The sequence below is a fragment of the Nelusetta ayraudi genome, unplaced genomic scaffold, assembly GCF_046127955.1.
Source record: "Nelusetta ayraudi isolate G7.1 ecotype Tasmania unplaced genomic scaffold, CSIRO-AGI_Nayr_v1 ptg000173l, whole genome shotgun sequence".
NCBI lineage: Eukaryota > Metazoa > Chordata > Actinopteri > Tetraodontiformes > Monacanthidae > Nelusetta > Nelusetta ayraudi.
The window spans coordinates 599,210-624,661 of NW_027466222.1; the positions used below are offsets into that span (position 1 = coordinate 599,210).

The window sequence follows — 25,452 nt, forward strand, 5'->3', positions numbered from 1 at the left end:
AAAAAACAGACAAAAAAAAAAATTCCTCATCACAAGACTTGACACTGCTTGTTTTCACAGCTTGGTCTATAAATTCATCCCAAATCTGAGAAGGCGTTGGTGTCAAAAATAAAATCATGTAAACAGGTATTTGATGCCTCGTCGTGTTTGTTTCTTAAGGACAATATCAGGTCCTTCTAAGCCCGGGGGGAGGAGCCGGAGCAGCAGCAGATGGATGGAGTGTTTTGGTGACCCTCCAAGGAGGAAAAGAAAAATATATCATTGGATGTATAGAAAACATACCTAAAACATACATAACATAACATAAAGTTGAAAACTTTTGGCTGAACATTCTAAAATATTTTTGAGTTAACAATACTGTCTTATTGTACTGAAAAAAGGAATTATCAAATTGTTTAGATTTGTAACAATTATTTTTATTGTCAAGGATACAGCCAAGGTTGGGGGGACTCTGTTTGCAATATGTTTATTTTGCAATTAATTAACTAGTATTGATAATAAGGATTCAATAGCTGTACAATTAATTAACTAGTATTGATAATAAGGATTCAATAGCTGTACATCAATGGGTGAGGACACAACATAACATAACATAACATAACATAACATAACATAACATAACATAACATAAAATAGCATAACGTAACATAACATAACATAACATAACATGAGGTCCAAAACTTTTGCCTGAACGTTCAAAATTGTATCAGCCCAGAAAAGATTAGTTCATTTTACGGTTCAGTGAAGCACTTCCGGGTGAAGAGCTGGAGAACCGAACATTTCATTAAATCTTTATAGCAAATCTTTTTATAGTACTGATTCGAGTGATTCGGTGGAAAAGAACTGCTTATCCCACCACTTAAGAAGGGAGGTTCCCTCTGGACACACACACACACACACACACACACACACACACACACACACACACACACACACATCGAGCTAGCCGGCCAGCTAGCCTAGCAGCGGAGTTCAGTCGACCATCCTCTTTCCTCAGGTCTCAACATGGATTTAGATCATATTTTGTCGCAGCTTGAATGTGTCAACGAAGAGGAAATCGACAGGCTTTTGCAGCAATATAACCGAGAGGTAGGCGTCTTCTTCTGCTCTTTTTGACGTGCACATAAACAAACTGCTGAGAATCGTTAGCTTGCTAATGCTACAGCGATGCTGTCGGCTCCTACTTAGCCGGCCGCTGGACAGCCAAGTCACCTATTCAGTCTTGACATATGACCTGACGTCCTGCTGGATGAAGCTACTATATCGGATATATAATAGCATATAACAATATGGACTCGTAGCGTTAATATAGCAAGTGTTCGGCTTGCAGCCACGTAGAGTAGAAAGGAGTATATCTGAACCTTTAGCGTGAATTTCTTACAGAGATGCTGCTGTTCATTTACAACATCCGGTGTCTGTAACATGTTCACTGTCCCCATTGAGTGTCGTTTTCTGCTTTTTTAGAATTGTAGCACCTTCGTTTTCGAGCCAAAGGAAGAATCCAAAAGGAGAGTAAGTACTGACTTTCGGACGATGGTGAAGAGAGAATGAGGGTGGATCCCTTGTGTTCATTTTTCTTCTTCTTTCTTGCCTTGTTCCACCACAGAAGCTGTGCCAAAGTGCGTTAGCGGTCATGGACAGGAAGCTGCAGCCCGGCTGTCAGAAGACATGTCTGGAGACACTGCGCATCCTGTCCAGAGACAAGCTCATCCTGCAGCCCTTCGCCTCTAAGGAGGGGATGCTGACCCTGGGGAAGATGGCCAGGCTGGTCAGCGAGCAGGAAGGAGGAGATGACCAGAAGAGCTCTGGGGAAAACGCCCTGTCGGACGTGGAGAGCAAGGTGGTGGTGGAGGCGCTGAAGTGCCTTTGCAACGTGGTGTTCAACAGTCCTGCGGCCCAGCAGGCCTGCGTGGACATGCGAGTGGTTCACAGCCTGTGTACCAACCTGCGCTCAGTCCGCACGTGGCAACACGACCTCGGCCTTTTCTCTCTGCGCCTTCTCTTCCTGCTGTCGGCCCTCAGGCCAGACCTCAGGGAGGTCCTCAGGAGCGAGTATAATGCAGTTCGGCTCCTGACGGACGTGTTGGAGCACACCCTGGACGTGCACTGGGCAGGTTCTTATGAAACCACCTGTCCAGATCCCCAGGCCCCGCCCTTACCTGCAGAGAGCAATGAGAGAGCGATGGAAGCACTCAAAGCCTTGTTCAACCTTACGTTGTCTTGCACTGGCAGTGAGGTGAGTGCATTGTGGAAACACACACACACACACACACACACACACACACACACACACACACACACACACACACACACAAGGCTTTTGTGTCCAGCTGCTTGTACCTGAGTGAAACTAAACCGAGTTCTACTGTGTTTTCGCTGTACGACAGGAGGACTACCACCAGTTCCGAGTCATCGCTGCAGTCATGCGTCACCTGCTGATGTTAAAGACTGAGACGGAGGAGAAAACGGAGGAAGTCCACAGGTACCTTGTTGTGTTTCTTGTGCAGCATACTCAACTTTTATTTGCTATGTTTACGTCCTAGTATTATGTAGCCTCTTATCAGTGTCCACTGAAGTGTCTACATGAGAGTTTCTCTTTGTGCCTGGTTTGGTGTCTCCTCTCCGCTCTCCTGAAGCTGAAGCAGGGTCTGGTCCGGCTGGTAATTGAGTATTAATCTAGTAGATGATGATCAAAATCCTGTGCATTTGTCTCTTTTGGCCATCTGGTAAAGAGCATATTGGAAGCATGAAGAGTACAGATGATTTGAAGAAGATTTGACCATTTTCATTTACTGCCACTTTATCCATTATACTGCAGCAGAAACCATATCTGTGAAAATTCTATCCAACTTTAATAAAACTACCGCTATTGCAGCATCTTTGCTCATCTGATTAGCTGTTATCTCCCACACTCGCTTCCAGCATTTTCACCTTTGTCGTCTTGAAGGACGTGTCAGTGTAAATTGCTGCAGTTGCTTCCTGGATTCTTCAAAGCTAAAAGGAAAATGACTGTTAGTGGAATCCTGTGACTGAATCCTATTTGTGCTTGGTCAAGATGAACTGATGACATTTCGCAACTTTGGCAAAATCGTAAAGATGGAGCTGCCATGCAAGTTTGATTTTATAAGCACGAATGTGTTTTGGTTGGATGAGCGTCTACCGTCGCTTCTCTGAACGTGTGTATGATAGAGGAAACCAGTTTTTGAGTTTTTTTTGTTTGCTCAGATTGCAGAAAATGCAATTTTGACACTACTTGAATCCATTTCCTGGCCTCTCGTCTTTATCCTTGCTCTTTTCTGAAAATGTATTCCGTTTTTTTTTTCTTTGTAAACTTGATCTTGCTGACTGTTGAATTTCTAAGATGTTAATATTTTTGTCCATGTGTCTGCAGCCACGCTGTGAATCTCCTCAATAACCTGCCTGTTTCCTGCCTGGATGTGCTAATAGACGTACCCATCCTGGGAGGCGATGAGAACTATGGGGGCAAAAACATGGATGCAGTGCAAAAGTTGCTTGACTTCATGGAGAAAAGAGTGGACAAGGTAAAGTTTTTCCCCTCTGCTACACCTACACAGGCTACTGACAGGTGTGTTCATCCACTTAGACTCACGCAGAACTGTAGAGTAAATAATACAGTAGATCCATGAGCAAAATGTTCCTCTAGTGCCAACAAGTAGTGAGCTCTGATGCTTTGAAACTGCTCAGCCTCGTGCAGGCAGCCAAAGGTAAGATTTCCTCACTTTTACTCAACAAGCAGAAATTCTTTTGCAGAACTGAGACACTGTTTTATATAATTATGCTTCATGCAAACTGGACCTTTCAGCTTATCAGGTATGTGTCTCCTTTGTGGTGCCCCAAGCAGGGCTCCAACTACAAGGAGGGCTTGACTCCAGTGCTGAGCCTCTTGACTGAAAGCTCCAGACAGCACCGGGAAATCCGCAGATACATCAAAGCTCAGGTACAGCAGCTGCCCAAGAACACGGAATAATCAGCGTCTCACATTTCTGGTGCAGTCCTTCGGGACTTAAAATCTGAAGAAGGGCAACTTAAATAAAGAATAAGTGATAGAATGTTTAGAAAGACTTACCTGACCTCCCCTATTAGGTACTTCCTCCTCTAAAAGATGTGAAGATGAGACCAGAGATCGGCACAACCCTCAGGAACAAGTTGGTCCGCCTGATGACACACGTGGACACGGGCGTGAAGCAGTGCTCGGCCGAGTTTCTCTTTGTTCTCTGCAAAGAAAGTGGTGAGTGGGAGATGTGGGTCACTGCAGACAGCATGCGTGGATGAGTGAGCAGCTCCACCGCTGCCCAAGCCATTTTCTCATCCCCTGTGGCTGCGCTTTCCTTTTGTAGTGGAGAACCTGTTGAAGTATACTGGATATGGGAACGCAGCGGGACTCCTGGTGGCTCGCGGTCTTCTGGCAGGAGGGAGAGGAGAGACTCAGTACTCGGATGACGAGGACTCGGACACGGAGGAGTACAAATCTGCAAAACCCTTGTGTGTAACCCTCTCCACCTGCCCTCGTTCCTTCTGTTGCTCCCGTGGGAACCTGTTGACATGCATGCATTGAACCCCCACTGTCCAACTTGTTCCAGTATCAACCCCATCACCGGCCACGTGGAGGAGCCGATGCCAAACCCAATGGAAGAAATGACGGAGGAGCAGAAGGAGTACGAAGCCGAGAAACTCGTCACGATGTTCGACAAGTTGTCCAGGTGAGTCCTCAACACTTCCTCTTAGTTTAGAGTGAAAGGAGGAATTCCTGTCAATGTATTGGCGAATTTAAACTAAAAGTACAAACATCAAACTGTCAGATGTTTTTTTTTTCTTCTCTATTTCACTACATGTTGCTGTAATGATGAAAATCTATCAGGGTGGTGAAACAGTGGCTGGGCCCTGGATAGACAGGGTTGTGTGAGATGGTGCCAGCCAGGCAAGCAAAGTTGTATAATCCTGCAACCGGCCTGCAGGGGAGCTGTTTCTCTCGGTTTAAAAAAGACTTCAAATTCATAAATTCTATTCCATCATCGGTTTGTCACATGAATAAACCACATCTGGTGTAAATGAAGAATGCGAAGAATTTTCAAAAAGTGCCTTACTGACTTGGGACGGACTCTGCAACACAACCTTGGAAATAATTACTTCAAGCTGTTTAATTCCAGTGCGTAGCAACACTTAAAAGTCCCACCGCAGTCCCATCACTGCACGTGTTTGTGTTGTTGGGATGCACCTGACGCTGAGCAGAGGTCTGGAGATTCTTGTATCTGCATCCTCTCGTTTGTATCCAAAGCATCCAGGACACGAAGGACCCTCCTCTACAAAACTACCAAAAGTTAGTTCTTGGGATTTTTGGCTGTAGCATTACAAATCAGGGCCTGGCATGTGTACCTAATAATAAAAGATAGTTTTTTTTTTCTTCTCATCCTGCCAACAAACAAGAAATGCCACAGGAGTCTTTCAGAAATAATAGATTTTCTTTCGCAAAGGATCAGATTAAATGCTAAACTTCCCCCCCTGTTGTCGTTGCTGCTGCTGCTGCTGCTGCTGCTTCTCCAATTATTCATGGTAATTATTATTTTCCCCTCCTCCTGTATTTGTGTTGACCTTTTTCCCTTTTGAGAGGCCAGAGTGGCGCCGGTGGCGCCCGAGGCACAAAGGTAAAGAGGTGCGCTCGCTCCCTGCCAACCCGCTCGTCAAAGCAGGAATCTGCTGCTGTTAGCCGCGCCTTCAATTAGACTCCAGGCTTCCAGCACGCCACCGCATTCAGGAGCGGGAGGCTGCCGGCCCGGCACGCCACCGCCACCGCCACCGCCAGCCCCCGTCATCACCGCCACGCCGTTAATTATCACCTAATTGGCGCACGCAGCTGGCTTCCCGACGGCCCGCTCCCTTTATGTGTCGCATTCGGAGGGTGGGGGGGCTTAAAGTCGCGCTCTCCTCCTCCGACTTGACTCCTTTTCAGTCGGCAGATGGACGAGACAGAGTCTTGCAAGACAAAGCAATTGGCTGCACGAATGGTGGGGGGGGGGAGAGAAGACACGCAGGTGAAGAGGAAGAAGAAGAAGCGCGTGGCCATAAGAGAGCTGACCTCATCATTACGGCGGCTGACGAGGTGTCCTAATGAGGAGCGTGTTGTCCAGAGGAGGAGGAGGAGGACGGAGAGGAGGAGGATTCTTGGCGGAGGGAGCGCTGGGCTTTCTTTCTTTCTGGAGCTTCTTCCTCGGGGGGGTGGGTGGTGTGCGAGGCTCTTAGGTGATCACTCCACACCAGGCAGGAATGTGATCCCTCTAACTGCTTAACTGCTTCTCCAATTAGTGCATTTCACCCCCACAACCCCAGCTGGTGCTACATCCAGCACGCTGGCCTCCTTCTGCTCAGGAGACAAACCTGCTCGTGTTGCGTTCAGGTGCCGCCTGGAAAAGCTGCAAACTGGACCTTTGGCCCGTCCGGTCCTCCACACCATGACCCGGCTGCCGGGCAGATTATTCGCAAGAATCAGAAGAATCTTTTTTGGTTTTATAAATTCGAGATTCGAGCACTTTATTCATCACATGCTCGTGCTGGATGTGCAGTAAAATGTAAAAGTGACACAGAGATCATGCAAAAAGCAAAAACAAAGAAAGAGCAGCAGGAACAAGCTAACACTATAAACAACCCATTTGTCATATAACTACAGAAGAAGCACACCAGTCACAAATATTTTTAAAAAATGTGTTGCAGTGTGTCCACGACGCCCTGATTCTCTGATGAATCATTTTGGGGAGGGTGAGGGTCCTGAGGCGGATGGGTGGGTGGGGGTTGTGTTGCCGGTGGGTGACACACAGTGTATGGATAATTGGATTAGGATGAAGGGGCAGCCGTGTCTTTGAGGTGATTAGTCTGAGCGCTGATCCCGTAATTAAAGTGCTGGGGGACGGAGAGGAGAAGAAGAGGAGAAGAAGAGGAGAAGAAGAGGGTGGAGAGCAGAGAGGGCGCAGGCATGGTCAGGCCAGACTAAGTGGTCATGAAGCGCTGGGGGGGTGTGAGAGTGTGTGTGTCTTTTAGCTCCATTTGTAAGAGAGCAAAGACGTAGAAATAAATTCCCTCCTAAGCACTCGGACCACAGAGACCCTCCAGCTGAGCCGGATCTTCTGGCTGACATCTTCTAGAGTTTGACGTGTGCAGAGTCCGGGAGCGGCTGAGGTGTTCTGCGAGAAACACCCCGATGATTTCATTTCTTTCCTTCTTTCTTTCCACATTCACAGGCAGAATCTGATCCGTCCAATGGGAGTGAGGCCCGACGGGACCCTGGCACCCCTGGAGGAGACCCTGTGTAACCCACCTGTCCAAGACTCGGGTTCTGACTCGGACTAGCAGTCAGGACGTCGACGCCACCACCACTTCCAGCCTGAGCTCAGTGGGCCAAACACCTTCTAGCTGATTCTGCTCCACTTCACTGGTGTTTGATGGGACGTCTGGTCACTGGGATGGTGTCCATGGTTACTGTTGCACCTTGATTATCTATTTAAATGCTCCTGAGAGTGAAGAAAGACTTGTAAAATGTAACGGCAGATTGTTTTGTTTGGAAAGGTTTAGATAATCATTCTTTCACGTGTGCTGTTTTTTAATTTTATTTTCCTTTGTTCACGTGTTTACCACTTTTTCTATTTCTAGTTGAGTCAACTGCACTTTTTGTTTTCCTTTCGCTTGAAAACTGTCAGGAGCGAAGTCGTTCGAAGCGAGCGAGCCGCTCTGAGCTAGAGCACTGATGAGTTGACAGAGTCCTCGACACGGTTGTGATGATTCTGAATGTTGCGCACCAGTTAGCCTTGACCAAAACTTTGGCTCGCTGTTCTCAACACTATGGTTCCAATCAACGTGAAGAATTCCATGCAAATACTCACTTGTTGTGTCTTTGTATCTTAATAAAGAAATGTTCACTGCGATATTTGTCTTCTGAACTTTTCTTTTCTTTTCGCTACAGTCTGAAGTTCTTCATGATTCAGCAATGTAGACCTTGTGTGATTCCATCTGTGGAGTTGCCACACAGAAAGCGTCAACTCGTCTCAGTCGTGTTTCTAGGAGGACGTTCTAACATCGACCTGTTTCTGCTTCTCCACGCGATACTTTTGCATGGTAGTAAGTCTTTCTTTGTTTGTTTGTTTTGGCCATCAGAAGCAGTTCAGATGAGCTTTGGGAAATTGTTATGAGCTTTTTTTTTTTCACATTTTGATATTTTAATGGGTTTGAAACAATAAAAGCAATCATTAATTGCTGGCCCATTTTGCACTTTTTGTGTTTCCCTAAGAGACTTTGGAAATTATTTTACATTGTCGTGCTTAAATATGTGGCATTAATTCGAGTGGTGTTGGACAGACAGACTTCAGCTCGACCTCACTGCTGGAAATGAACAGGAGTTCATTGTGGCCCTGCAGGCTGGGCATAGAGGAGAAATAGCTGAAGTCATTAACTACTTGCCAGGGTGACATAGTGGTGCAGTGGTTAGCGCTGCTGCCTCCCAGGTGGAAGGTTGTTTCCCAGCTTCCTCCCAGAAACGTGCTGGGAACTCTCAGTTTGTGTGTGTGAATTTTTATATAAATCAATATCCACTTTGTGCACATACTCGATGTGGCCGTGTGATGAAGGCGTGACTTGCTCATCGCCAGTTCAGTGGTCTAGTGGTAGGGTGTCCGCCCTGAGACTGGTGGGTTGTGGGTTCGATCCTCATGCCGGGTCAGACCAAAGACTATAAAAATAGTACCATTGCCTCCCTGCTTGGCACTCAGTATCCAGGTTGGAGATCAGTCAATGATTCCCTGGCTAGTCAGTGTTGCTGGAGCCCCTCCCTGCACCCTATGACAGTGGGGATGGATGGGAACAGTCTAAAACTTTTAACAACAACTTGATAATAATAATTATGGGACAGAATCATTGTGAATTCCGAGCTTTTATTAAATATTGAAATACAGTTTTTGTGCCAATATATAAAACATTAAGACATTCACTAATCACTAATGAAGCGTGTTCATGCGCCTCCTCCTTCTAAGTGCTTAAAATGTGCCAGAAAAAACTGTTCTAGTTTGACTTACAGACATTTCAACATCTAAAATCCAGCGAAGGGTCGCTGTCACCGCCGTGTCCGAGCAGTGTGCAAGGTGTCAAGCCAACTGCTCAACATTACAACTTTGTTTTTTTTGTTGTTGTTGTTTTTTTTTTTTAAATCAGTCCGAGGAACCGAGTCAGTTGCTGAGGACGGACGATGCCGAGCTCTTGCTGTCCGACTCCGAGTCGGTCTCCTCGCCGCAGCTGCTGCCTGGCCTGACAGCTCCAGACTCGGACCTGCACCTCATCTCCTGCTCAGCCAGAGGCATCGCAGCTTCTCTGCTCTCGCATGCAGTTGGTCCACTGCCAGACGGTGGGCTGCTTATCAAGGCAGGGATGATCTGCCGGAAGGGAGACAAAGGTTTTCAAAAAGATTTGTTTAGCAAACAAATCTTTTCAGGACAGATTCAATTCAGTACGTTCAGCAAAAAATTTGGACTGTGTGTGTGTGTGTGTGTGTGTGTGTGTGTGTGTGTGTGTGTGTGTCTACTCTTGAGCTTTGACTGGTGCAGTCAGTCATTCAAGGGGAAACCTCACCAGAGTCTCCTGAGTTCTCATCAGCTCCTCGATGTCGCTGCTCCAGCCGAGCAGCTCGGCGAACCTCCGCACCGTCACCTCCAGGTCTCCCAGTTCCACGTAGTCCCCTCGGCGGAGGGGGGTCTTCTGGAACGGCCCCACGGCGTGCCGGTTGAGGAGGAGGCGCGGGACGGCGGCGCGCACCGTGTTGACCAGGCTGGCACACGGCTCGATCTGGACGGAGAGAAACACTTCTGGTTACTTCGCTCGCCGTTCAGCCCACGCACACGGGAATGTTTTTAAAGGCGCACCTGTAAGGAAGTGCCCATGATGATGAGCAGGTCGGCCTTGGGGAAGTCTTCAGTGTGAAGGAAGTACTTCTCAGGGAGGTCCTCCCCGAAGAACACCACGTCCGGTTTGACCGTGGCGGCGCAGAACGAGCAGACGGGAACCTTGTCGTTCATGATGGCGTGCTGCAGGACGGGACGATACCGCAACACAGTTAGAGAGAGAGAGAGAGAGAGGGAGAGAGAGAGAGAGCTGTCGGGGTCAAAGGTCAAGACGTACCTTGGCCTCGTCAGCAGGGTAGGTGGTGTAGCACAGGTGACAGGAAGCTGTGGCGAAGCTGCCGTGAGCCTCCACCAGCTTGTCCTCCGGGAGGCCGCACACTGTGGGGTGGGGGGGTGGGGGGGATTAATTATTAGCTGTTGGCACCCCAAATTCATTGATTTACAGTTTTTTGGAATGTACTGAAATCCATAAGCCGCTGAGCTCTCACGTTTCTCCAGGCCGTCGATGTTTTGCGTGTACGTGCGCAGCAGCAGGCCCTTGAGGTGCAGCGTGCGGATGAAGTAGTGGATGTAGTTGGGCCGGTGGCTGCCGGGATACAGCGCCTTGGCCAGCGAGAAGAAGGGCTGCGGGTCGTTGGAGAAGTAGTCGATGTTGAAGATGGCCTCTGGGTAGGGAATGCTGTACTTCTCCAAGTTGGCGTAGAGTCCCGTTCCTGGAGTTCTGACGCAGTAAAACACAGCGACGCACACAGTTCAGGTCTACAGGCCAAATCTGACTAACACATCACGTTCTGCTTGAGGTTTAGAACATTGTGTGAACTGTGAATTTAAAAGTCGTCGACGTCTCGTCGGCGATAAACCACGCTACTGCTTGCTGTGTCACTGTTGCTATGCTAAAATGCTAATCAGCTAATCAGCAGTGTCCCCTTTAGATTCTCATGTTCACCAAGTGGGAACACTGAGGGCGGATTCACAGTGAAACTCTTCTAGAGTGAGTGACAGACCACCGACCTGAAGTCTGGGATGCCGCTGGCTGTGCTGATTCCTGCTCCGGCCACCACCACAATGTTCTTGCAGCGGCCGAGCTTCACCAGCCGCGCCACCGAGGCCAGGCCGCCCCGGGGCGACGGCTTGGCACCAAACACAGGAGGACTGGCTTGACTGGGCAGACTGGTCTGGACTGGGTCACTGCTGCCGGTGGACATGGTAGTTTCGCTGCAGAGCGGAGAGAAAGAGAGAAAAGGGTCACTAAAAAAAACCTCAGAAGAGATGCAGTGAAGGAAACCCGTGTCCTCACTCACCTGGTAGGTAGAACTCCTGCAACACCAGCGCTCATCTGACTGAGGTCCTGCGGCTGAGGTTCTCCATACAGCCCCGGGCCCGGCTGCAGGGTCTGTGAGGGGTCCGTGTGTCTGACCTGGGAGCCGGAGCTGCGAGTGGTTCTGGAGGCTCGAACCTTTTTCTTATTCCAGCCGCACCTGGACCTGTTCATTCCAACACCTGCAGAGAGAAATGACCTGAACTTCAGCGTTACTGCTCCCTACAGATCACTGATGTGTCAAACCACTTGTAAATATGGCATATGTCGGGACTTAGAAGTCTAATGGTAAAATCAAAAATCTTTAATAATATCAGTAGCTGCGTTTCCAAGAGAGTTTTTTGCAAATAAAAGTGATATTTCTAACATTTCCACAAAGTGCTATTGCGATTTGCAGGTGTTTCCATTGTACGGTGTGAGGCACACAAGCCGTAATTCTCATCAAATCTGGTCCAGCGAGACCCCACTGTGAGGAGGATGGAGGTACAAAACCTCATGCGTTTTCACTGGTCAGTCAACTGGTCACGTGACCTCGTACGTCACGTCCGTGATATCCCTCTATATGAATACGTGTGAAACACCACCTCAGGAGAGCATCAAAACCTTTTAACCATATTTGAGAGGTTTTTCCAAGTGGAGCTGCTTCCATCTCCAGTTTTTCATTGCCATGTTTAGGTTTGGCCAATTCTAGGAATAAATGGAAACACAGCAACTTACAGGCGCAAACACAAACACGTTTGAACAAAGTCAACCCCCCCCGCAAACAATTTGCTTTTCATTTGTTTGCCTTTCATTCCTCCTCCAACCTCCGAGTCCCATATTTAAAAAGCTGTTACACCCCAGTCGTCCTCCCCCCCACTCCCGGCTTCCCTTTGCTGAGAGAGGAGTTGAAATGTTTTAAACCCGTCAACGGCGGAACAAAAGCTAATGGCCACAATATATTTAGTGAGCCCCCCTGCTCCCTCAGAAGCTATGCTAGTACAATCCACAGCTGTGGCAGCTTTACTGTTCAGGGAAAGTGAAGGGCAGTGTGGATGGCTGGAAGGGGTGAGGGGTAAAGAGAGAGAGAGAGAGAGAGAAAGAGAGAGAGGGGGGTGGCAAAGGTGAAAGGGACTGTAGATTGACTGTGTGTCAACAAACCCAGCTGGGGGAGAAAAGAGGATGCCCCCTAACGGCCCCTCAAACCAGGGCGGTGGGGGGGTAGATAAATGACATGGAGGTGGGATTCAATAAAGGGAAGAAGAGAGGAGGAGAAGGACGGGGAGGGGTCGAGGAGGCTTCTTTTCCCAAAGCTATTCTGCGCCTCAAACAACCTCCATTAGGAATGAGTGTGAGTGATCAGCCAGAGGCTGCGGCCCACACCGAGACAAAGCAGCTACAAGCCATAAAACACCAGCGCTCCAGGGAGCAGCAGGGAGATAAGGCCGCCACACACACACACACACACACACACACACACACACACACACACACACACACACACACACACACACACACACACACACACACACACACACACACACACACACACACACAGGGCTGGATGGCTGAGATTTTAGAAGGAAGTCAAGAAGGAAGAATGTGATGATATTTATTTGTTTGTTTGTTTGTTTGTTTGAGCACCTTGAAAACACAAACACGTCCCACATTCCAATCATCATTCTGGAGCAGCAGCCCAAAAAAACAAACTAAAACCAAACCAAAACCATCATATTCACTCCTCAACTCAGAGCCTCCGACTGCACTGCCGACTTCGTTGGATCTTCTACAACTTTTGAAGACGACAAAACGAGGCAACAATGATTCAGTCTGAGGGTAATGGTGCCCTTTGTGACATCACAAAGGGGCCAAATTCCTGACCCGCGTGACTAGAGTGGAAGAGGAGCAGGAAAAAGATAAAATGGATGAACTTTGGACGCATCGCAGTCTCACCTCAAAACACAGGCCAAGCGAATTTTGCGTAATTCTGGACTACTTTCATTTCAAGCGCTCAATCTTCTGCTGCCTCCTTCAAAAGCTGATGGCCCCACATTACCACAGACTCTCTCCCCCAGCACATCCTAAAGGACTATTAAAAACCGTGGGGGGCGAGGCTCTGGGCTTTTGTCTGGACTCCTCCCAGAAAGACACTGCTGAGTACAGGCAATAAATCAGCAGCCCAGTTATTAAAGGTCTCGCACGGACGGACAGAGTGGCAGCGGCGGCGCTGCAAGAACCTCCACCATCAGACTCTCGGGGTCGGCGGAAGTCTCAAAGATTCTGTGTGTAACCTCACATGTATACTGGAGGCCAGTTTAGCACTGGATGACATGGTGTCAACGCTAATGGAGATAAACCAAGTTAAAATGATGCCAAAGGTCCTCCTGTCAAAGTGGTTATTTTCTAATGAAAATTACTCCCCTTCTGCCCCCTACAATTCTACAATTTAAATGTCCCTAATCTGCTCCAGAACCTAAATGTGCCACACATGCTGCCATTATTCTTTAATGACAAATAAATCCCAGAGTAAATGACAATGGGCTTAAAAGGATTTGAGGAGCTACCTCCTTCCTTGGCCTTTCACTGTGCTTGTTCTCACAGCTCCTTCATAGTCAAGAAGCCGAGGCCCAGTGTGTCCTCATGCTGGACCACCAGGGCTGCTGCTGCTGCTGCTGCTGCTGCTCAGATGAAGGTTACAGTTATCTGAGTGGCTTGGACACACCTCACTGCTCGCCGTTACCACCCAAAAAGTCAACGACTTTCTGATGGGAGACAGCGTCTGGCTCGTCACAATGACGCCAAAGCAGCAGACCTGAACTCCTATCGTAACACAGGCACAAATCTATCAGAAAGCAGTAAATGCTGCTGAATTGAAAACAGAAACTTCACAAACAGATGTATTTATTCAAATACCAAAGGTTTTTTTTGTTGTTGTTTTTTTTCAAATGTCTCAGTGTCCGATCATTATTATTTTCCTGACCTTTAGACAGAGGAGTGGAGATATTTTGGGAAAGATTTCACTAAACCAGGAAATGAAAAACTATGTCCATGATGCACTAAATTATAACTGACATCTGAATGTCAAAGTTGAACATCAATTTAATTATGAAAAAATTCAGCGGTTCCCCTTCAGGAATGACCACTGCACACTGATCCATGTTAACTTCATTATCTTTACATCACTTGGCCTTCCTGACACAACAACTCCATTTGTCCAGGCTAGTGGACCAGCACAGGGAGGCTAACTCAAGGAGCGCCCCCTTGAGGTTGCATTTTTGGTCAGGGCCAGGGACTGAACCTGGGACCTGTGCACCAATCATGACATTACTATAGTTGCTAAAGGGGTGTCAAACTCATTTTAGGTCACGCGGTCACATAGAGAAAAATCTATTCCCAAGCGGCTCGGACCGGTAAAATCATGGTATAACTTAAAAATACCAACAACTTCAGATTGTTTTCTTTGTTTCACTGGTTTTCTGAGTGAGGCTGCCCTGACATCTGCTGGTCACTAAATGTCATGACACGTAAAACGTAGTACAAAAACAACGCCACACTTGGCAGAGTTCATGTTTTTTTTGGGATTCCAGACTAATTAGCTGCAAAAAATTGTTTTTTATTCGTAATGAAATAAATTAACAAATATATCTGTTCGTTTGTGTTGGAATGTTGGCAGATATATTAATACTTTTGGTATGGTTAGAGACTGTGACAGTTAGCTATGTAGACTATATGTGCATAGTGCAGTGACACTTTGAAAGTTGACAACTTGAAGTTTTTTTTTTCCTTCCAATTTATCACACCGGCATGCACTTAATGTGGCTACAAACAAAGTTAGATTACAACTCGCAACAACAACAACAACAACAGCAGCAGCAGCAGCAGCAGCAGCAACAACAACAATTCACTATTTTGTCTCGCTATTGAATAATAAACCACCAGGATCTATTTTAAAGATACACCAAAAAAAAGATCAGGCTTGTTTGATGGCGCCTTCAGCATACACTGATGTGTCACTTGGTAAATAGAATAGCCGGACGACTTGGAGTGGGATTCCACCGTTGGTACAAGAGAGCTGTGCAACTAGGCGGCCAATTTGACCTAAATCAGAGTGAAAGGCTGAAGGTAGTTTTCAAACAGAGGCTGGCTGGGCTTCACTGCGAAGGAAACCACTGGCGCTGTGGCGAATGGGAGCACAGCATTCCCAGACCTATCATACCTATCATCACCAGTGATGATAATGATGATGCTGTTGTAGCAGCAGCAGCAGTGAATGCAGTTAGGATGATCCATTACATCGTCATCATGAATTACCTGCCCTTGCAAACGGCGGACCTTTTGAATGCTGCGTGCACAACGACGAATCTGTGGCGCCACTCGGGAAGTTTCGCATCCAAACGGCAACCTTCAACTCTTCTTAGACTCTTAAAACTTCGACTATTTTATTGTCAACACGCACATCTGATTGCTGGCAGTAAAAGGTGTTTCTTTCCCACATCGGAAATGCAGGAAATTTATCCTCATGCAGCGGAAAGCTTGAGCAGGAGTTAATGGGAAGAGCACTCACTCTGTTGTGGTTTCCAGAAGCTAAATTAACTAGTGCAGCAGAGGCGGGAAAAGCAGAAGCCTGTTCTCCCATTATTTATTTGAGCCAAAAGTGCACAGAATACTTTTTTTTGAGGTTGTATTTCTTTAAAGTAATTGATAATCGATACATTGGTTAAATTGATTGAATGGTTTCTGTTGTTGAGAGAAAGAAAAAAAACAACAACCAAACATTTTCATTATTTTAAAGCACGGAAGGAACAAATGAATGAACGGTCTGTTTTACTATTTTGATGTAATAGAAAAAGAAAGCCGTATTTTTGATTATCAATGTTTCAGCATCGGCAAACTCGTTATAGAATACAGTGCAGAATTCCTAGGTATCGATATTAAAAGCGAATGGCACTTTAGTAACACGCAGTTATTTCGCATTAGAAAGTGATGTTCTTTGTAACTTAAACGATCTTTGATTGGGATTCGAAAATAAAATGCGTCACTTCCGCTTGCAGTAGCGGAAGTCGTGGTAAAAGGGCTTTTGGACATATTTTCTCCCGCCAAAGTTATGCGCCAAGTAACAGAGTGATTCTTTTCCCTGGTCCGCGTACACAACACACGTCATCTCCTCACGTGGTATTCTATCCGGTTAGAAGAATTGTTTTTGTTATTTTGTTTTTAGTAATATTAGTCCCCGCAAGTGTCATCGTAATACATAGTATGAATATTTGATACCTTTGAAAAATAATATAAAAGTATTATTATTATTATTATTATTGTTGTTATTATTATTATTATTATTATTATTATTATTATTATTATTATTATTATTATTATTATTATTATTATTATTAATAAAAACTTCAAAAACAAGTCATTTTACACACTCCCATCCCATAGGTGGCGACCTTCACATCGAACGTTGGTTAATTGAGCCCCTAAAAAAATGTAGAAGAGGATGTGGTAACCGAAGCATAACAGTAAACAAATATTTTTCAAAAACGTTCAAACAGAAGAAATGTAATTCTATCCACTGTTCCCCGGGACAATACCGGGGACCCTTCTGTCGCGTCAGGGGCGCTGCTGCAGGCTTTCGGCGGGGCCACCTGACAGGGGCTCCAGCCAGCTCCCTCCAGAGTGCGGACGGATGGACGGAATGTGTCTCTCCGCTCTACGTAATACTGTAAATGGGTGGAGACTGAGATCCGCCCCCCAAAAATTTAGCCAGACAACACAAATGATCCCAGTCTCTCCCTCCTGCGCTTACATCACCACTATAGTTCGACGTAAACATTATTTCAGTGCAGTTTGAAGCCCCACAAAGCGTGCGACACCTCGGATCAGTTTGCTAGCGTAACAACACAAACCAAGGTAAGACACAATTCAGCTGGCCGGGGTTACAATGTGTGTGTTGTGAGTCGGGGAAAGAATGAACTTGAGCACAAACTGCCAGCGGTAGTCGAGATAATAAAAGACAGATTATCTTGGATGATGATGATGATTATTATTATTATTATTATCTGTGGCGGAAATATCTTTGGCCGTCAGCATCGTAGCATGGCAGAGAAACGGACACCGTCGAGTTTGGCGGCGCTAAGCGATGAAACGAGCTTCGCTGGAGGAGGGAGGGGGTCGACGTGTCGGGATGTGTCAACTAGAACCTTCTACATAGGAGCCAACGTCATGGCGTCTACAGCTGCGCTTTCGTCTACTAAAACCACTGACATATTTAGCGCAATCAATCGACACTGTTAATCATCACACAAACAACGAGAAAACAATGCATGTTGACAGGTTTCAACTCCCAAGCCAGCATCTGCGGCGAACCGTGTGGCTGGTACCTGTTGGTTAATGATGATGACACAAGTCAACTCTCCATGAAAACTAGTGAACAGTTGGCTCAACCGGAACCCCCTGAACACAGCACGCCATGCTGGCACAGGCTGAACTACGACGGTTGTGACGTGTATCAGGATACGCAGGATGAGCGTGTTTGCTTATTGTCAACATAAAAGGCTGGCAAACGCCTTGTGTGATCACACATGTGACGCGATTAAAATAAGGCCACGGCCGAATAGCATCGTCTTTGTCGCTGGGGAGCTCATCACGGGACAGTGCTGCGATCACACGGGCTTGTTTCCCGAATCACAAGCGCTCAGAAATGAAGTGGAGAAGAGTTGGTTCTCTGAGGAGCCGCTCAGTGACATGATGGTGGGGCGGGGGGTGGTTTAGTTTGTATGCTGGGCGATTAGTGCACATTGTTTTGCGTTTTTCATTTCAATTAAACTTAAACCTATTAATCAGCTTGGTGACAGATCCCGAACAGGTCTGCCTTGTTTCAGTATCTGAAGCACACCCAAAGCAAGCTTTACACAGTGTCATTCATGCTCTCTACGGCCATAGATCACACAAATGCGTAGTTTATGTTCATAAGTACTTGAATAAAACTCAGGGAGTTATTTATTTGTTTTATTTTATTTTTGAGGTACACATGAGAGAAACAAACAGCAAAGTATGACGCAGCAAGCCCGAGCACATTTCTTTAAATGTGTTTGCATTCACAAAACTATGACAAGCTGCCTTGGAAAAGCACCAAGCTTTGTTCAGAGTGGCTTTAATTTGAAATCTTCCTGCTGGACAGTATTAGTATGGTGATGTCCCTGACAATTGATGTGCCTGTCTCAATTGTCTTCCCAGAGACATGAGTCAGGCAGAACAGGTGCCTGAGGACATGCCTGCATACCTCAACAATGAGCCTGTAGAGACAGGTAAGTGTGGCCACTGCTGGCAGTGTGAACGTCAATGCATTCAAACTTAGGTCATGTTCAAAGTGAGGGACACAGCAATCATCTGTTTCTGTAACCATCCACTGGAACAGTTTTAAACCTAATACGGTAGTTAAACTGTAGCCTTTCTCCTCTTTAGTAAGTTAGAACAGATTGAAATGATCTTGTTGAACCATGTAGTGGAGTCATATGTGTGTCCAACTGATCTTTCGTTCCTTCAGAATGTGTTCACTTTAACACACCTGTAAACATCTGTTGTTCAGTGGAACATTTGTAGTAAAGAATCTGGAGTAAGTTTAAAAATAGTCGCTCTGTCTTTGTGGTGAAGTTTCAAGGGCTCAGCATTTAACACTTGAATCCAGTTCAGAAATAATAACGCACTGATCAGTTTGGAAAATAATTAATTCATATACTGGCATAAAATGATATACAATCACGATAGCTACCGTTCACTTACTGTGGTAGTTTGGATTTACCCAACTCTTACTAAGCTAATTTTTAATGGCAGAGTGGAAATCAAAGTGTGACATTACAAGGGGCTGATTTTGAGATCTGCGTTTTTAACACTCACATTCATAGAAATCTGTTGTTGTGCAAGGAGAAGAAGCAAATGATGGATGTTTTTTAATATCTGGAGGCCGACAGGAGACACATTGTAAGAAAACAATAATTCAGTATCAATTTATTTTTAACTCAATAAACTTTATCTTCTGCTTTGAGTTGGTTTGTCTGTCCTTCAGCAGTGCGGCATTTATCAGGGAGTAAGTGGACATTCTGCTCTTGATGTCTTCAGATAACAACAAGGACCATCCACAGACGCAGCCGGGCGTGTTGGGCAGGCTGGCCGGTGGCTTGTACGGGGTCACCAAGGGAGCTGTTGGAATGACGGTAGGGGGCGTGGCCTGGGTCGGCGGGAAGAGTCTGGACCTCACCAAGAGCGCCGTCAGCACCGTCGCCGCCGTGCCGGGGATGGGCGTGGGGCTGGTGAAGGGAGGAGTGAGCGCCGTGGCCGGAGGAGTGAGCGCTGTGGGCTCCGCCGTGGTCAGCAAAGTCCCCATCGGAGGCTGCAAAAAGAAGGACAAGTCTGACTGAGGTGGGCGTGTGGCCTTCTCCAGCCTGCTAGCAGGACCAGAGCAATAGAGGACTCAGCAGCTTTGTTTCCAGTTTGGAGGGGAGAGGGAGGAGGCTGGGCTTGCTGTTTGTTTGTTTTTTTCCCCTATTTAGTTTCTTATGTATGTGAGAATACGTGCGGATCCACATTGTCACACGTCGGGAGACTCTGCAGAGCAAATTCTCCCGCAAAACGAAAAACAAAGACTGCTGCCTCTGCTGTCGAAAGGAAAACACACCAACTGTCTCTGTGCCTTTCATTGAAGTTCACATTTCAGTTGCTTCCACTTCATACCACTGGATGTCACTGCAGGAGAGCCGATTTGTAGAACTGCACTCGAGTCAATTGCAGCACAATCATTTTGGAGTGGCCATTGTTGTATGACAAAACCTCGCTCTGCAGTGTGGAAAACAGGATTCGGAGATGTCACGACCAATCGAATAGAAGAGTTTTTAAAACGCCTGCTTTGGAGCATCTCTAGCTCATTGACTGAGGCCATCGCTCTCGTGTCGCTTGAGTTGCTCCTCTGAAGTTGCATCATTCTTTGCTATATTCTTGGCTATACTTTTGATACTGAATTATATTTATCACCAAAACAATCTGGCAATAAAAGAGGGATGTTCTAGGTTTTATAGATATGCATTCAACAAATCTATATTTTTATAGTTACTGAAATATGTCAAATAATCAAGGTATGTTTCCTTTCGACTCGCACTTGACAAATTTCTCCCGAGACAACGGTTGTGACATGACGCCCCTCGTTTCCAAGGATCCCTTTCTGGAGACCGACGACTGCTTTTCTGGAGCAACAGCCTCAGTTTTGTCCGCGCTCATCCACACACAATGAAGGTTTTTGAATGCTTTTGTTTTCTCATTATTGTATAGTGTTTGAAACTTTACTGAACAGTGATGTTTGTGGAAACCCAACAATGTTGTGTACAGACTTTGAATAAAACATGCTGGAAGTTGTGTGGGTGTTGAGAGCTGCTCTCTGCCGTCCTGAGGTTTGTCTCTCAGTGACGTGAACAAAACTCAAAGAGTTTTCGTCACACTGTAATACATTGAAGCAGTCATGGGCACCAAAACACTCCATCCATCTGCTGCGGCCCCGCTATCCCCCTCTGGTGCATTTTACAGCCCACTGTGGCCCCAACAGTCAAAAAGTTTGCCCACCCCTGCATTAAAGTCACATGAAATGCTATGTATACGTTCTAGCTGTGGATCTAAAACTGTATACGGCTCTAGATAACTGTGTTCGGCTCTCAGCAAGAATTGTCATTTTTCAGCTTCCTCCTCTTGAAAATGTCTCCTGCTCCCTGAATAGCACCTCTCCGTGTGCACGGAAGTGAGATGAGATGAGATGAGATGAACGACATGTTGCCAGTTAATATTAAGTGATCCAAAGATTGCACTGATCTTACAAGCTGTTACTTTTGAGTGTGAATCTTGTATTGTCCAGCCTCCACGGCACCCTGAGGCGTCACAGAGCAGCAGCTAGAAGAGGTTAATTATTATCCTTAACTCTGCTCTCATTATAGACGTTGAAGGAACAGAACAGTGATTCAACAGTGATCATGGTTGACCTCTTGGGCCTATAGCCTGACTCTCACCCAATGACAGCAGAGACTGACACCAAGTAGACCAGGTTGGTTGTGTGGGTGGGGCAAAGGTGTGTGCGGGAGGATCATGTGATTTGATGAGGTCATGCGTTGGGTGACAGTGTGACATTAAAACCTTTGTGTCACTAAAACCTCTGCTGAAGGTTTTTGTGACCTCGTGTGACCAAAGCAAACATATTGATGTGTTCTCTGAATGTTAAACATTGTGTCCCATTGTAAGAAAAAACCTGCAGTGCCTGTCAATAACATTCACAATGGTTTCACAACCACGCTGTGTGCTGTAAGTTCATGTCAACAGAGATATGAATATGCATAAGTTTGTGTTTCATATTTTCCTACCAGAAGCAACTTCAAAAGCTGTACCAGTCAACAGTTTACAGTTTCACTTCCTAACACGATCTATTATTTTCTTTTTTTAAAATGGTTGGATCAAAAAGGTGGAAGATACGATAGTGATAATAATCAAATACACACAGCACACCTTGGTAAAAGCTTTCAACTGATAGTCAATATCAAAGTCCAGTGTGTGAATTTGTTTTTAGAGTCACTGAGAATATTTTTGCATGCTCTGAGGATGTGAGGGGTGCGTTCACTGAATGTCATGATGTTCTGTGGACAATTGAAACACAAACGCCACTTCTAGTACTCCAGACGTTTAATATGCAGAGCTCTTTTTAAGATATATTTTTTTAAACATCTGCTTTTTCGGTTGAATTCTTGAGCTTGACACAGAGCTGCCTACTGTTCGGCAGTGTCAGCGTCAGGAGCAATTCTCAGAGGTCCGATAGAACCCACAGTCTTTAGTCCTGTTGTTCCTTCAACTTCTTGCACAATGTCTCTCTCTGCCGGACAAACATAACATGAAGGTGAGATTTAAAATATATCTTGTCACAAAATTCTGCAGATCAAACTCTCATCTCTTACTCATTCTGGCACATGGTCGTTGACAGACGTAGCCTGGTATCATCAGGCAAATGGATGTGCTGCAGTGAATGTACACCTCGGGTAGAAAAACAGCAGGTTAGCAGAGCAACATTAGCGCATAGGATTCCGGTGGGTTCAGTTCAATACCTGTTGAATTCTATTTGACTTTTCACTGGAGTTTACAAAGACAAACATGTGGAACATGAAGCGCTTGTAGTGCTCATAGATTGTGCCATCTCCGCTATAGCCCATGGGCACCAACTGGGTGAAGTGTGAATCACGCATGTTTGGACATCTGAATGGAGAGCAAGTCATGTTAATATGTTGAGAAAGCCAATCTGTGTTTTATTCTGAATAGAAGACTTCAAATGTAAAATAATCCTTTTACTGTTCCTGGTAAACAGAAGAAATGCATGTCATAGATTTCAAAGGTAGTTACCCATCAATCAAAATATCCCACTGAGGCATACTGTGTGGACTGGGATGTGCGGTTGCCCAACAACGATCAAGAATAAGGGAAGCCAAAGGATCCCCCCTGTTCATGAGTGCAACTTGCACGTACACCGGATCTCTTAGGGTTTTGCTGACAGGATAATCCCCCTCTTCGTAGAAAGAACTATAGTATGTGTCCACTGTATGAGCAGAAACACACATTTGGACACAGGTCAGTTGCAGGAAATAATCAACAAATGTTAAAACACTGACAGACTAACATAGAAATACCAGTGCAGCCCTTTTCAGTGCAAATTCCGTTGGCCAACTTCAGCTCTACTCTGAGAGGTCCTTCTTCATGAACATTCGAAGGAGGATTCTGCAAGGCCAATTCCAAATTCACATATTCAACGGAGGTGGCCGTGTATTTACACTCGAACAACAACCTTAAGATGGGAAACTTTCATCAGACATCTTGGTGGCAGCTATATATTATTATTTGCTGTTTGGTATGTTAATGCAAATCGCCTACTCAAAGCGGCTGCTCCGCGTGATGGACCCTTGTTGTCCAGTTTGTACAGGATATTCGCACTTCAAACTGTTCCTATAGACAATGGCACCGTGATCGTCCTGCAGAAGGTTTTGAAAATGTCACAGTCTTTCAAAGCAGTCTAAACTCTTTGAGAAATAGGCCCATGCTGAGGTCTTACCAGAACCTCAGTGCCACATGCAGTTACAGGAAAGCGAAAGATGCTGAAGTATAGGTTGGAGGCTTCTTGACTGCAGCCTTCTCCTTGGCCATTCAGATTCAGTGTATCAAAGTCAATACCAGGCTCAGTGGCATCTCTTGCTACCACCAGAATGAAGTATCCATCCCTGGTGCATTGGACGGTCACTGGTGGCACAAGAACAGGTGTTGATGGGTACAGACAACATACATAATAGCACAACAGCTTGTATGATTTGTCTAACTTATTTTGGAACAAAGTGGTAGAAATTATGTTGGCATTTTCAGATGCTAAATGTTTGAGATGTAAACTGTAAATAGTGTATTTTTATTTTATTTTGCTCATAGACTTTTCATCAATATTTCCATAAGTCTGAGGCCAATTTGTTTTTTTTTTTTTGTTTTTTTTTTAGAATGCATCTCATAATTTATAGTGCCAGCTCAATTTAAGAGAAATCAGCTGGGTTTGCACAAACAGTATATCAATATTAGCTGACAAATAAAGAGCTGCGGCCACATATTGTTGGTGATGATACTTTAAATTCCAATGTTTTTTTTCTTATTTCCACAGCTCACGTCAGTTATAAAGATATAAAGTACATGTTTTTCTATTTTGTTATTCAGTCTTTATTTCAGAACCATGGCACTATATAAAAACACCTTACATAAATAAGTGAATAAATATATAGAGGCAAAAGATACAAATAAAATTAAGTGCCTTCTGTCAGTTGTTATTGAAAATACTCAGGAGCATCACATTAAGAAGAGACAGCAAAGGATTCAGTCAGCCACTTAAGCAAGTTTTCGGAAATGTATCTCAAATACTTTTGAGAAAATTATGATTGTATTTACACAACACACAAACTCTGTAGTAAAGAACCCTCAGAAAACCCACCTGATTTTCCAAAAAAGCACTGTCCGGACTCATGGCAGCAGCCGAGTGCCTTACAGTCGTCAAAAGAAACGGTCGGCTCTCCACATGGGACTCTATGGGGTGTTGGAACGTCACAAGTCGTGACTTCAGTTTCAGGTGCATTTGGTTTTTTCTTGGACCATTGCTGTTCCTCAGGTGAATGATGAATGTATGATGTCGCTGTGTTATGTGATTGAGTGTTTTGTCCAGAAGTCTGTTGGTAAGTGTTGAACTAAAGAGGACAGAGAGAGGACAGAGTAAGAGCGATATACCTCACAATATGTAGCTCATCTGAATCTCGGATTGCATTGTTGATGGGGAGACCTTTTTAAGAGCTTCTACGTTTGTCCAAGTCAAGCAGCCCAGAAGTCCCAGGGCCACTAGAGAGGTGGTGCTCCAAAGCTTCGTCATGGTTCACAGCAGCCTGGCCCAGACAATCCCTAACAGCACAATAATCACATTTATATATTCTTAGAGCTGTGTATGTGAAATACCCCTCCTTTGTGGTCCAGTCACCACCAATCACAGCTCACTGTTTTTCATTAACCACTGGAAATCTTTGAGGATGTTTCACGTCAGATCTATTATCAATTGCAAGGGCGGGTCAAAGGGATGAAGCACAGATCCATTCGGCCCAGGGCAGGTGAGTGTGGGGACTGTTTGACACAAAAGTTTTTATTTACAAGTCCAAAATCTGTGTCATGAAAGCTTCTTATTAAGGTCTCTGTGGCCGCAGCTCTTTATTTGTCAGCTAATATTGATGTACTGTTTGTGCAACCTCAGCTGATTTCTCTTAAAAAAAAAAAAACAAGACAGAGGAATGGAATATTTACTTAATGCAAAAAAAATACGAAAAATTATTTTGTGTTTTTCCCCAACAAATTGCCCTGAGACTTATAAAGGCACTAACTGCAATGTAGCAAAAACATACATTTTGTGTGTGTGTCAATTAAGAACAAAATTTTAAGAAAGGGGCATTTCAAAGTAAAGGTCAACCACTTGGACTGAAAAAACAAATACATATAGAATAATTATATTCTATAAAATATAGATTATAATAAATAAACAAATACATAAATAAATACATGAATAAATAAGGGACATCGACATCGTCGTTATTTTCAGAATCAATTTGCATGATCTTATTCTGAATCTAAAAATATCGATTTTAATTGAAAATTATGACTAAACCAAATTTGCGTAAACAAAGGTCA

General features: G+C 45.2%; 4 protein-coding genes across 6 annotated transcripts; 2 read left to right on the forward strand and 2 right to left on the reverse strand.

The window, feature by feature from the left end:
- The first annotated feature begins 794 nt into the window (after positions 1-794).
- Positions 795-7,931, forward strand: ric8b (RIC8 guanine nucleotide exchange factor B). 2 transcript variants are annotated; one of them, XM_076014723.1, is made up of 10 exons: positions 795-1,089; positions 1,465-1,512; positions 1,607-2,236; positions 2,388-2,482; positions 3,392-3,542; positions 3,860-3,958; positions 4,105-4,249; positions 4,359-4,503; positions 4,602-4,721; positions 7,251-7,931. In XM_076014723.1, exons 1-10 carry the CDS (start codon positions 1,006-1,008, stop codon positions 7,357-7,359), a joined length of 1,626 nt encoding a protein of 541 aa, XP_075870838.1. In that variant the 5' UTR covers positions 795-1,005; the 3' UTR covers positions 7,360-7,931. The 2 variants fall into 2 exon arrangements, with proteins under 2 accessions (XP_075870838.1, XP_075870839.1); XM_076014724.1 differs by having other exon boundaries at positions 3,863-3,958.
- A 982-nt stretch (positions 7,932-8,913) lies between these two features.
- On the reverse strand, positions 8,914-15,881 carry LOC142880827 (NAD-dependent protein deacetylase sirtuin-3). Of its 2 annotated transcripts, none has more exons than XM_076014782.1 (8): positions 15,523-15,881; positions 11,195-11,393; positions 10,905-11,108; positions 10,382-10,614; positions 10,171-10,271; positions 9,915-10,076; positions 9,625-9,837; positions 8,914-9,428 (listed from the first exon to the last, which is right to left on the reverse strand). In XM_076014782.1, the coding sequence occupies exons 1-8, from the start codon at positions 15,578-15,580 to the stop codon at positions 9,225-9,227; spliced, it is 1,374 nt and encodes a 457-aa protein (XP_075870897.1). In that variant the 5' UTR covers positions 15,581-15,881; the 3' UTR covers positions 8,914-9,224. The 2 variants fall into 2 exon arrangements, with proteins under 2 accessions (XP_075870897.1, XP_075870896.1); XM_076014781.1 differs by having other exon boundaries at positions 15,502-15,871.
- Positions 15,882-16,866: 985 nt separating this feature from the next.
- Positions 16,867-20,592, forward strand: tmem263 (transmembrane protein 263). Its single transcript, XM_076014726.1, has 3 exons — positions 16,867-17,097; positions 18,424-18,494; positions 19,306-20,592. Exons 2-3 carry the CDS (start codon positions 18,428-18,430, stop codon positions 19,602-19,604), a joined length of 366 nt encoding a protein of 121 aa, XP_075870841.1. The 5' UTR covers positions 16,867-17,097; positions 18,424-18,427; the 3' UTR covers positions 19,605-20,592.
- Positions 20,593-21,879: 1,287 nt separating this feature from the next.
- LOC142880786 (zona pellucida sperm-binding protein 4-like) lies at positions 21,880-24,700 on the reverse strand. Its single transcript, XM_076014725.1, has 9 exons — positions 24,563-24,700; positions 24,221-24,470; positions 23,309-23,493; positions 23,131-23,228; positions 22,890-23,044; positions 22,606-22,798; positions 22,314-22,461; positions 22,167-22,242; positions 21,880-22,084 (listed from the first exon to the last, which is right to left on the reverse strand). The coding sequence occupies exons 1-9, from the start codon at positions 24,647-24,649 to the stop codon at positions 21,981-21,983; spliced, it is 1,296 nt and encodes a 431-aa protein (XP_075870840.1). The 5' UTR covers positions 24,650-24,700; the 3' UTR covers positions 21,880-21,980.
- Between the last annotated feature and the right edge of the window lie 752 nt (positions 24,701-25,452).

What these genes read in the sequence shown, in the direction of transcription:
- LOC142880827 (XM_076014781.1), bottom strand. Translation starts at nt 15,580, where the DNA reads ATGCGAAACTTCCCGAGTGGCGCCACAGATTCGTCGTTGTGCACGCAG. An exon ending in AGCGGCATCCCAGACTTCAG is followed by an intron (nt 10,615 to 10,904) that starts GTCGGTGGTCTG and finishes TTACTGCGTCAG; the next exon opens with AACTCCAGGAACGGGACTCT. An exon ending in TGAGAACTCAGGAGACTCTG is followed by an intron (nt 9,429 to 9,624) that starts GTGAGGTTTCCC and finishes CCCTTCCGGCAG; the next exon opens with ATCATCCCTGCCTTGATAAG.
- LOC142880786 (XM_076014725.1), bottom strand. Translation starts at nt 24,649, where the DNA reads ATGACGAAGCTTTGGAGCACCACCTCTCTAGTGGCCCTGGGACTTCTG. An exon ending in ACGTAGAAGCTCTTAAAAAG is followed by an intron (nt 24,471 to 24,562) that starts GTCTCCCCATCA and finishes TGTCCTCTTTAG; the next exon opens with TTCAACACTTACCAACAGAC. An exon ending in TGGGATATTTTGATTGATGG is followed by an intron (nt 22,462 to 22,605) that starts GTAACTACCTTT and finishes CTCTCCATTCAG; the next exon opens with ATGTCCAAACATGCGTGATT.
- tmem263 (XM_076014726.1), top strand. Translation starts at nt 18,428, where the DNA reads ATGAGTCAGGCAGAACAGGTGCCTGAGGACATGCCTGCATACCTCAAC. An exon ending in CAATGAGCCTGTAGAGACAG is followed by an intron (nt 18,495 to 19,305) that starts GTAAGTGTGGCC and finishes TGATGTCTTCAG; the next exon opens with ATAACAACAAGGACCATCCA.
- ric8b (XM_076014723.1), top strand. Translation starts at nt 1,006, where the DNA reads ATGGATTTAGATCATATTTTGTCGCAGCTTGAATGTGTCAACGAAGAG. An exon ending in AGGAAGAATCCAAAAGGAGA is followed by an intron (nt 1,513 to 1,606) that starts GTAAGTACTGAC and finishes GTTCCACCACAG; the next exon opens with AAGCTGTGCCAAAGTGCGTT. An exon ending in AAAACGGAGGAAGTCCACAG is followed by an intron (nt 2,483 to 3,391) that starts GTACCTTGTTGT and finishes ATGTGTCTGCAG; the next exon opens with CCACGCTGTGAATCTCCTCA.